The following is an 11,855-nucleotide window of genomic DNA, read 5'->3' as shown; positions in this document are numbered from 1 at the left end:
TAAATAGAATACTTACATATCATACAATTGCTTATTTTTTTTAAATCAAAGAGCAGGAATAGCTTGGGGATAGGATGTAGGGTTCAGTGACTAGGCCAAGGTTTTAGATGAATGTGTGTGTGTGTGTGTGTGTGTGTGTGTGTGTGTGTGTGTGTGTGTGTGTGTGCGCGCGCGTGTGCGTGTGTGTGTGTGTGTGCAATGGAATCTAGTCAGTCAGTAATAAGTTCCTCAGAACTTAGCTGTGGATCTTTCACAGTATGACAATAACAAGTCATTTGGCCAATGCATAGGGGCCTGTTTTTATTGTCTTATATGTGGTTTCCATTTGCTGACTGTATTGACCAGTATTCCTGTCCCTTATTGTGTCTAAATTATTAAGCAATGAGACAATACGAACCGGTCCAACACATAACGTTGTTGGATTCCACACATTCCTCAAACCAATACATAATATAATAGGAGGAAGGCGAAGCCAAATTTCTTAATGTTTCTCAAGGGGAACGTACAGCGTTTGGCATTTCCTTGGGCGTACCCACGCTTCGATGGCTCATTCACGGTTTCATCCTCAGGATGTCACTTCAATAGGATCTCTTTCCTGTCTAGATCCCTCTGCTCCCTGGTTGGTCATGGTCACTGTTCATCTATGTGTGCCCCCCCCACCCCCCTTCCTGCTATGATTGGTCAGTGAGTCCACCACCGGTCCCATCCCTGCATGGGTTCCTCCAAATCCATCTGTTCCCTCAGGATCTTTGTGCCAAGAAATGAGACCCACTGGAGTTCTGTTTAAAAGGAACTGCAGTCCTTTTTGATTGGCGGCATTCTTTTGAGGATTTGACTCATTGGTTGTGGAATTCCATTACAGTTTGTAATCTCGCTGCTATAGCACTAAAGGCCTCGGGGCTCCTGTCCAATATGTGCGGAGACGCCGGAGAGCCTTCGAGTCACTAAGCTCACAGTATCATGTGGGAGAGCTCCCTTTCCAGTTCTAAGTGAAACTGCCCACAAAGATTGTGCAATATAGCAGTGATCTGAACCTAACAATGAGGGGGTTGTTTTTGTTCAGTCTTAAAGAAACAATATGTGCTTGACTGACTATGTTGATTTGAGGTTTTCACTTCTGCAATAATAAAACTCCCAAACTGTGATCGCACGGGGGGAGGGGGGATTACGAGTCCCAGAGTTCTCCTTTCGTCTCCCAGACTCTAGTAGTAGTCTTCGTAGTTCTTGGGGTTGAGGCAGTAAAGGATGGCTCCTCCGAAGGAGAAGATGGTGGACCCCCAGGCCAGGCCGTACCCCCAGTTGAACTCATGGTACACCCTCAGATGGACTGTCTCAATGAACTTGATGGGGAAGAGTACCAGGCTGCAGACCTGTAACACCGCTGTATGTAGGAGGACAGTAGTTAGGCTACAATCATCAGGTGAAAATATATTCCTGGAGTTTAAAGTAATGTCTCTCTCTCTCTCTCTCTCTCTTCTTTTGTTAAAAGTGATAAATATCGCTATAATCCAACAATTATTCAGTAACACAGATCTCCCTGTCTATATATTTTCAGGTCTAGATACCAATTTTATCCAATTAAGAGTGAGAATTCATGTAGGATACAATACTAGATAAACAAGTGAAATTGTAAGTGATGAAACAAAATGTGTGCAGACAAAATTGGAATTGAAACACTATACTGTACAAGCAGAAACATTGATTCTCTCTCCGGACTGGATGAAATTGGTGACACAAACCCACCCGAAAATGTAATTTCAGTTTATTAGATAGCTGGAGATACAGGGAGACTAAAGCAATGATCACAATCAGAATATAGAGCTTTCACTTTTTGACAAAAGAAGATATCGCACCTTTAAACTGAGAACATGAAAATTGGGGAAAGGGCATACAGTAGAATTAAACTATGCTATAATGCTGATAATGCAGAATTGCAAACTGCTCTGTATATCTGATGATGTGAAAAACCAATTCTTTGAATACATACTTTTTAGTCTTTTTATTTTTACTTTTTCAAACTAATTCTCAAACTAGTGACCTTATAGCTTAAAGTTGTACTATGTAACTTTTTTTATAAAACAAATCTTAAAATTCTCCTAACTATTAAATCACAAAAGTTTTAGAAGATCCGCGCCGTGAATTTCAGCCTGTAAAGCCTTCTCTATATGTAAACTGAGATCCTTGCCGTGGACCGGATCTCGCGCCAAAATTGCGTCATCACAATACCGGCCAATCACAGCGAGGGTTATACAACTGCCGGCCAATCACAGCGCATCTTGAAGTGGGGTCGCTATGGCAGCCATATTTGTTGTCGCCCGTTTGTACCATCCCTTCTCTAGGTAATTTCGCCTACCAGGCAGGGTGAAGGAGTCCGTATCTCTGGAATTACTGAACGCACAGGAACAAGGGACCCCTTAAAAGATAGATCTCAGCAAGGTGGAGGCAGACGCGGGGGTGTGAAGGTACGAAAAACGGGCGAAAGACGCGAACGCGACCGCGGTTTGCTATAGGGCTAATGACCACTAGTTGGGCATCTTACACAGTATGGCTTTAAGCTGACATAATACAAATACGTGAAAACAGAATTCTGTTTGTGTGTGCGTGCGTGCGTGTGTGTGTGTTTGTTTACCTGCAGCGAACAGCATCACAGCCACAGGCTTGTAGCAGCGGCTCCTGCATCGGGAACACAGGGAGGCCAGCGCCACTATGAAGGACACCAGAATGAGGAACGCTCCCCCCAGCAACAGGGCCAGCGTGGCTATCTGCCAGTCTGGGGACATACAGTACGCGCGCACGCACACACGCGCGCGCACGCACGCACACACACACACACACACACACACACACACACACACACACACACACACACACACACACACACACACACACACACACACACACACAGGGGAGAAAGGGTCAAGGCATGAAACATCACACTATAAAGGTGGTTGCACATTGGTGCGAGAGAGATCTAAGCAGGGACCCAGTGGCGACAGCTGTGAAAAACGAGAAAAATCGACCCTGGTCCGATTTTTTATTTATTTTATATATACAGACGAAATAACAGGCGGCAGTGTGCAAACGTGATTGACATAACGCAAGCTTGATTTTTTAATTTACGTGCTCCGAAATTGGCTCCGATATTCGGCCGAAGAAATGTGCAAGGACCCTAAAGGCTCTAACAGAGTCCAGGGTGAAGAGCTATTCACTTCACCTCGTTGTAGTTTCCTAGCTATCACCTACCGGTAGGTCCTAGGCTTTGTTATGTATTTTTAGGTGATAGCTAGAAAACTACACCGCGGTGAAGTGAATAGCTCTTCACCCTGGACTCAGATAGAGGCTTTAGACTGCCTTCATCTTTTATGCCCCTGACAAATGGACCAAACTCCAGGGCTCTCTAAAACTGGATGCAGGGTGCATTGAGTACTACTTGAGGATGCACTATACAAGGACTGCAACTGCTTTGTGCAGCCCTTATGTATTTGCAGTATGATGTTTGTTTTTCTTTTTCAGGTTTTTCAGACAGACAAGTGGTAAAAAGCTTCAGACAAAGAGGGTGCAAAAAACCCTCGCACTTATCTCACCACCACTATGGGAGGAGGGGAAAAAACGCTGTTTCCACATCATTCTAAACAGCGCGACAGAAATCTACAGTGCCCTCTCTATATGTGTGCGTAAGTGATGGTGGGATCTTTTAAAAAAATATATTGTTCACTATATTGCACTTCAAATTGTATTACATTTTTGTATTTGTTATGATCATGTTGAACTCAGGAAAAGAGAGCGTTCTCTCAGTGGTCTTGCCTGATTAAATAAAGGTCAATAAAAAATGATAGGGACACTGGAAGCTAAAACATAAGGGACTCTAGCGCAGTGGTTCTCAAAGTGGGGTCCAGGAAACCCTGGGGGTCTTTGCAGGGGTTCCCGGCAAAATGAGCATCAGTTTATTTTTCGCCGATCGACAAGAAACGCGTCTTGAGAGACGTGTAGAGAGCTGTTGGGAGCATTCCTCATGTTCCGTGTCCTTCATAGTGGTCATCTCAAGGACCCCCCCATCTCCTGCCATGGGGGACCCCCCCAAATATCAATTTGGGGGTCCTTGTCATGAGAACCACTGCTTTAAAAGCGACCAGTCTACTGTGTTGACAGGAGGGAGGAGGGCTGAGGGGTGGGAAGTGATAGATGAGGTGGTATAGAAAATGTGTGTGAGTGTGTGACTGTGTGACTGTGTGTGTGTGTGTGTGTGTGTGTGTGTGTGTGTGTGTGTGTGTGTGTGTGTGTGTGTGTGCGCGCGCGCATGCGTGCGGGTTTGTGAAAAAGGCTAGAGTGAGTGATGGCAAGACACTGAAGCAGGGGTTTCTGAGAGAGGCAGTAAAATAGGTCAGACTAGGGCTGTGCGATATGACTTTAAAAAAGAATAACACGATTAATGATGATTAAAAATTTGAAAATTGCAGGTCTACAAGCTCACACACCACATATTTTGAACTTGTAGATCAGTTGTCTTCACTTTTCATTTTTGAACGCCGCCCATTACGTATAACTAATCTATTTATTGAATTATAAAAAATATATATTTTTTGTAATATTCGGGGAAAAAACCTGCTTCTTGTTTAAGATGTCGGTTTAGAGGTTCAACATTTTGATTTAGACATCGTTTCGGTTAATCGCCCAGGCCTAAGGTCAGATGGTACGTTAGCGAGAGGCACTGTAACATAAGCCTGCAAAGTCTCACAGAGATGCCTGCGCACACAGTCAGACACCAAGAAGAATGACCTCCCCCCTCACCCCACCCCCCATGATAACAAGCTCTGTGATGAGTTACTGCAGCGAGCTATTTGTGGCTTCTGTGATAATAATGAGAGGCTGAAGCAATTCCTCATAAACATATTCTGAGAAGCTGGCAACAGCTTGCAATGTTTCTGATGTGAACCACCGGGGAGGGGATTGGGAGGGGAGGCAAGGGTGTCCCACCAAATTCTGAGCCCTGGGTGCAAGGATTCACTCACATTTTGTGCTTTAACTAATGAAAAATAGCAGATATACTAACCATAACCCTAACCCTAAATATACAATCTATGTTTCTATGTCAGTGGTGCTCAAACTTTTTCATGTGAAGGACCCCCAAAATGATATGTATTTGGCCACAGACCTCCATCTCAAAATATGTTGTTCCAGGGACCCCCAAAAGCAAAATTTGAGTTATGAATGTTTGCTTAAAAAATACATACGGTATATTCAAAGATTTGCACACATTTTCACGACTTTTCAAAAATAGCAGATCTACAAGCTTGCAGCGCAGCACTCAATGCCGTGCTGTGAGCTTGTATATCTGCTATTTTTCAATAGCTAAAGTAAGGCCCCTCAAACCTTGGGCCCTAGTAACTCAGTCCCACTTCCCCCCTTGTGACATCCCTGCACCGGGGAGGGGATTGGGAGGGGAGGGGGGTCGGGGTCATGTCGAATGGCTGAAGAATGTGAACCATGCGGTGAATAGCACTCAGCCCAGCGTGGCAGATACGAGCTAAAAAGGAGCAAATTGCACACACGCATGAGGGCATACACGCAACTTGTGTGTGCACACTGTCACGCAGTTCAGTGCTCATTTATCTCTCTGAGACTAGGAGCCCTATTTTGACAGCGCAAAAAATAGCAGCTCTTAAGGAGATTGCGGCTTTTACATTAAGAGATGGAGGCGTGACCAACTGCCATTTTGCTATTATGAGTTATGATTATGCTAGGGTGACCAGACGTCACGGTTTGGCCGGGACTGTCCCGTTTTCAAGCTGCGTGTCCAGGTGTCCCGACAAATATCTATAAAACACCAATATGTCCAGGTTTTCAACATTCACTACAAAATTGTCCCGGTTTTCGCCAGAATCAAAATAATAGTAGCTGTTTTCAGTTGTTGCTTAGACATTTATCATGTTCTTTCCATGTAAACATGCACACCTAACCAATCAGAAAACATGAACAAATTCATTGTGTGTCTCGTCTGAATTCAACACCGAGGCTGTTTGTCAATCAATCACTGCGTGTATGTGCGCGTGCACGAACGTTAGAGAATGGGCACGCGCGTGCGTGATAACGTGCGCATTGCTTTTAGGGTCCCGGTTTTAGGCAACAGAGGTTCGCGTCTTGGTTTGAGCGGCTGAAAATATGGTCACCTTAGATTATGCGGTCCATTTGGTTTCATTTTAGGCTCTCAGGAGTTAAAGATCTAACAGGGTCCATTTGGCTTTCATGCATGCGTGGCCATCACAGGCCGATGTTTCGTTTTCGCTTGCTATCTTTTGTACACAATACAGTCATGGCTGGTGTCGGGGGAAAACATCGGTTGAGAATTGAGCGAGATATGGATCATGGTGCCAAGAGTGGTCAAGTGGTCGGATTCATTGAGCGCAAAGCTAGGACACACGGATACATTTGAAGCACATCTCACAAGATTACTTGGGATCCCTGCTTTATTTTCCGACATCATGCGTTAAATATGCTGGCGACTCTTAAACCATAAGTGTTTGTGCTCAGTGCCACTTGCATAATACCAATTTTGCATAAGATGGTGCCGTTATCACTTTATTAAGGAATAGGAACTCGGTCAAAATAGGGACCCAATTCTACATTGTAGAATAGATCTTCTATTTGAGCTATTTAAAAAAATATAATCTTTAACAATGTTATTTTATATTGTCACACAATATAATATTATTGTCACAATTAAAGAGGTAGTCAAAAATATAGTAATATTAGATTTTGTCCATGCCACATATCTGAGAGAGTAAACATGTTTACACTCTCTGCTTTAAAATAACAGAGGATTTTTTTACTGTACTCAGAGGCCTTCAGTAATGAGTCCCAGTGCAGCAGAACAGCGATGTGATTCTACGCAGTGACTCAGATAACGTGTAACCCTCCCTCGTGTCTGATGCCAGGTCAGCAACATTCCCAGCATTTCATTCAGAAGTAACTCGAAAAAACACTCGACCACAGCACACACGGACTGGAAATAGCTGTCTAGTTGCTCTGACCCTCCCTCTCCATCTCTCTCTCTCTCTGTCCTCCCTGGAATGTCAGCAGGGAAATTAAATACGGGCAGAAAAGTGGAGGACCGGACAAAAGGAAATGTGCTACTTAACGTGTATATACTGTATATATCAGCTTATTTGTCAACCCACAGAAAAAAGACTAAATGCAATTTGGTATTGAGTATTTTAACTAGGTGACTGTTGACGGGATCAATGCCTATGCTGGGTTAATTGGAGTGAGCACAACAAATCAATATACTGACAGACGGTAAAACTGCTCATTTGGAAACTGACCGAACAGCGCAAGGTAAACCAGGGAAGGACTGCTGAGAGAAGTATAGGACAGTGTTGAGAGATTAAGCTCCTAGCTCAGGGCTGAGCTGGAAACAGGAGGCCTATATGTAAACAGACAGGGGATGTTATGATGAGGTATTTGATTACACGGGAGGAAATAATTTAGTACAGTCCGGTGGACAACAATAAATAACTTCAAAGCTGAAAGGGGGATTGGTCCATCATATGGCTGATTCAAGCTTTGTAGAGAGGGTGGAAAAGTTCACATCCCAATGATTTCCTCGAGGCTGAACTTGTTTAATATCCTTTTCGGTTTATTCTTGTAAAATACACATAGTACATTGTCCATTATTGGGCCCAGGAACAAGATTAAGCGTTGCCAAGAATATTTCCTCTCTAGCGAGGCAGAAAATCATTAAAACATCCTCCGGCGGGGAGAAAGTGACAGAACGTAAGCTGCTTAAAGTATAGTCCCCACTCGTGTTGGATGGAAACTATATTCCGGGGGCCTCGCGTCTCAAACATAAACAAACATCAACTTTGTTTGACCAAATAAGGCATAGGATTTAGGGTATAAAAATGGCCCCTTGTCACCACAGGATGTTGGAGGGAGACCACAAAAAGCAGAGCTCCCGTTCCTCCCGGGCTCCAGCTCCAACAACTAGAAGGTAACCTCACAGAACGACCCTGGCCCTGACTTTCTCTTTCATAACCTCACTGGCTGCTTCTCAACGAGGGGGGCAAAGACACTTGACCCAGCTCCCTCCATTCCCATCCTTCAAATTGCTTCTCCTTCTGGTGGAGTTTGTTGCTTTTGTACCAATTACTCTGCGTCTGCGGAGAGAAGAGATCGCACTGGGGCAACTGCAAAGTCTTATCGGCACGTCTCACTAAAACAGAAGCATCTCATCTCCGCAGATTTGGGACAAGCCCTGTGTGCTGTGTGAGATATACAGTATAGCCAGAGTGGCAATGCCTGATGGGCAGGAAGTAGGATAGGACACAGGATAGGATATCACTTTATTAATCCCCCAGTGGCAAAACTACTAATCTGAGCCCAGTGTGATAAGAGATGGAAAAGCAAGATACAGTATGTGAGATCCAATCTGAGAATTACGTATATGACCCCCTCTGCATTTGGGGCTGTCAAAGCTGCTCATCAAAAAAACGTTTGGAGGCTTTCGTATGAAACAATGCTGGAGGATCTGTGTCATCAAAGACGACCCTCCCTCTCATCTCTCTCTGTCTCTCCGATTTCTGTCTTTCTACAAAGCAGATTTTTGTATAGAATGACCTACTGTATAAGGGTTTATTTTATACCCAGGGGCGTCACAAGGAGGGGAAAAGTGGGACTGAGTTACTAGGGCCCAAGGTGGAGGGGCCTTAATTAGTTTATACTTTAGCTACTGAAAAATAGCATATATCCACCTGTTTCCGCAAGACTTTACTGTAGCATTATCTGCAGGACACTTCCGGTTAACAGCAGACAAACAAGCTCACGTCGCGTCGCAGATGCAACCGTTGTGAGCTTGTAGATCACACTCGGCTGCGACGCACGGAAATGCTGCTCGCCTTCTACGCAATGCACGATGGGATGTTGGAAAGTTGTGGATACAAGCCGCGCTGTGAGCTTGTAGATCAGCTATTTTTGAAAAGTTGTGAAAATGTATATCTGCTATTTTTCAGTAGTTAAAGCACAAAATAATGCGTATAATGCGTTCCCAGTCTAAATGGGTTAAACCCCCTCCCCTATGAAGAACATTCATGGGGGGCCCGCAGTGAATCCTTGTACCCAGGGCCCAGAATTTGATGCGACGCCCCTGTTTATACCAAGATGAAAGACATTTTCCATCTGTGTCTCTGTCAGTCCCTTATGTCTCTCATCATCTATCTGCCTTTCAGTCTGTGTTTCTCTTAAAATTTTAGTCTGTTCAGTCCCTCTCACTCATCATCACTGCGCAGACAGTACTGGAATCAGAGAGGGCTCACTCACTCACACACTCGTTCCACATTCGCGTCCTCGCCTCTCACTGACCTGGTATCAGCGGCGAATGTTCTTGCATGAATGTTCCAAATTCCAGGGACCAACATCAACTCTGTATAATATATTATACACTACTTGTGTGTGTCCATGCGTTTGTGTGCGTGCCGTGCATGTGACTGAATTGCCTGTGCATTTATATACTGTATCCTTATTTACATTGCATAATAGGCCTTTCATGTTTTCTCTGACATACACGAAACTAAACAAGGTCAGGACATCGCCTCTAGCTGCCAGGAGGGGTTCCAAACTAACAGGATTTATTTAATCCCGGGAGCATGACACTGAGAAAATATCGAGTGTAGAAACTGATTACTGGGATTCAAATCAATAAGCCTAGGCAAGCACAAGCCGGAGGAAATTGGCAGTTTGCTGTGTTCATTTACTGCGGTATGCTTCTGTCGCTGCTGCTGAGTGCTGACACGGAGACTACATGTCTTTATATGGCACCAGGCTGCACTTTGTCTGCTCTGACAGGAGAGGCCTGGAGCCAGTATGACCCCAGTGCTACTCATCCCTCAGACAGAAAGAAAACATTTTGTCAGCTGAACAGAAACAGTTATTCACCGGCCAGCACACACAGGACTCTTGTCCCGGACAGCATCGGAGGCACAAATCGAAGGGGCTGTGATCGAAGCAACGGAATGCTTCCAGGGGAAGCTTCCGTGTGGACTCCCATATAGGTTTCCCTTTTTAAAGGGAAAAGCAGCGTTGCTAGAAAGCGCTACTTGTTTCCCTGGTTACTAATCTCCCGGCATTTGGATCTCTGGGGAGCTTGCCTCTCAAAGTTGCCCTCGCTCCTTGGCCGGTGTAGGAACCTATACAAAGGCTCATTTTGAGAGCAACAAAGGGCAGAATGAAACCCCAGCTGGACCGCTCCTTGCCGGGCAGAATTCCCACATCATTCAGCGGCGCACTGGGCAAATGTTTTGGAACAAAAAGGTTAACTAAAGAAAACCAAAGGTGGCTTATTCAGACTTTGATGACTGACCAGTTCAAGAATAAACTTTTATAGACCTTTATTTTCCACCTGGAGATGAATACAGTGCCCATTGTTCCAAGTCTCCACATAACCTTTTAAAGTGTTACTTTGCTGTTAAAATTTGCTGTGCTAATTAAGCAAGTAGTCTACTTAACAGTTAAGGATCCATTGCTTGGTAATTAAGTGAGTAAATGTGAACAGAGCAACAGACCGATGCACCATGCAGGGCACTATCTATCTGTGTGCAGAGATCCTTTGTTATCACTGAAGCTCCCTGCATCTGCCGATGATTTAAATATGAATGTGGGTGTCTGTTCTATGCGGCGACTCTGGCGAGGGTCCCCAAATATGAACATAATCATAATATGTCATATCAACACTTTAAAAAATACAAGAAAAACATAGTGGACATTTCAATGTGTGATATAATATCACAGTAAAAGTCCTGTGTTAATTTATCCATTTGCAGATCCCAGAGTATAGCCTAAGTGTAACCAAATTGACTATTATTTTCCTGTGGACCCCCATTTGAAAAGATATACCGGGGCAGGGACCCCATAAGAGAAGATTTTTACGGCTCTAGCAGTGATTCTCAACCATTTTAATTTCAAGGACCCCCAGTTAGACATGCATTTGGCTACGGACGCCCATTTAATGGCATTTCTATCTCGAGAGACCCCAATTTATATGTTAATTACAGACCCATATGGTTCCTAATCATATAGCTTGGTTGGGACGCCCTGGAACTCCCTCAAAAGTCCCCGGACCCCACTTTGAGAACCACTGCCGTAAGGTTCCTCTGAGAAACTAATAAAAAAATAAACTTGATTATAATATAGGCCAGTGTTTCTCAAAGTGGATTCCAGGAACTCTGTGCCTGTGGGTTCCTTTAGGGGGGTCTAAATGGACAGATGCAAGGCTGTAACTCTGATAGTGTACACTGTCAGAGTTAAGGGGAGACCTTTAAATTTAAAAGTTTGAGAAACACTGATATTGGCCAACACTGAAACTTCAGCGACTCGACTCGTTCAATTGACCCAAGCAGGGGTCTCACTCAGACCGTCTGACTCACCAGAGTCCAGCGGGGACTTGCACCTCCACTCCTGGGAGCTGACGGGCTTCCAGCAGGACGACCACAGAGACTGCATGTACTCCTCGTCCGCCGTCACCCAGGCGGGACTCAGCACGGCGCCCACGTCCAGGCACAGCGAGAGGAACACGCACATCGTTCCCACCAACTTCAGGGGCGTTAGGGCCGAGACGCGCACCTCCTCTGTGCCGCCGCTCGCGTCGGATGAGGCCATGTTCGGTGCACTGCACGGGGCTCCGCGATGCGGTGCCTACATCAGCCTTCTTCTCCCCTCCGTGAGATGTGGGCTTCTGTGGTTTCTAAAGTCCAGCGAAGTGTTTCGTGTTGTTCTTCTTCCCCCAGCCTGGGGTCCGTCTCGTATCGTGTAGCCTACTCGTAGCGGGATGGGGAGCCAGATCTGTCAATGTTCTCCTAGGATCGTCA

The 11,855-nt window shown here is 44.9% G+C and overlaps 1 protein-coding gene across 1 annotated transcript; it reads right to left on the bottom strand.

Annotated features, from left to right (window-relative positions):
• Nucleotides 1-753: 753 nt before the first annotated feature.
• Nucleotides 754-11,719, bottom strand: tmem47 (transmembrane protein 47). The gene is made up of 3 exons (XM_080736703.1): nucleotides 11,415-11,719; nucleotides 2,630-2,770; nucleotides 754-1,381 (listed from the first exon to the last, which is right to left on the bottom strand). The coding sequence occupies exons 1-3, from the start codon at nucleotides 11,644-11,646 to the stop codon at nucleotides 1,203-1,205; spliced, it is 552 nt and encodes a 183-aa protein (XP_080592829.1). The 5' UTR covers nucleotides 11,647-11,719; the 3' UTR covers nucleotides 754-1,202.
• Between the last annotated feature and the right edge of the window lie 136 nt (nucleotides 11,720-11,855).

The sequence above is a fragment of the Nannobrachium achirus genome, assembly GCF_963921795.1.
Source record: "Nannobrachium achirus genome assembly, chromosome: 1".
Taxonomy (NCBI): Eukaryota; Metazoa; Chordata; class Actinopteri; order Myctophiformes; family Myctophidae; genus Nannobrachium; species Nannobrachium achirus.
This window is presented reverse-complemented; position numbering and strand designations above follow the sequence as displayed.

What these genes read in the sequence shown, in the direction of transcription:
- tmem47 (XM_080736703.1), bottom strand. Translation starts at nt 11,646, where the DNA reads ATGGCCTCATCCGACGCGAGCGGCGGCACAGAGGAGGTGCGCGTCTCG. An exon ending in CAAGTCCCCGCTGGACTCTG is followed by an intron (nt 2,771 to 11,414) that starts GTGAGTCAGACG and finishes GTATGTCCCCAG; the next exon opens with ACTGGCAGATAGCCACGCTG. An exon ending in TGTGATGCTGTTCGCTGCAG is followed by an intron (nt 1,382 to 2,629) that starts GTAAACAAACAC and finishes TCCTACATACAG; the next exon opens with CGGTGTTACAGGTCTGCAGC.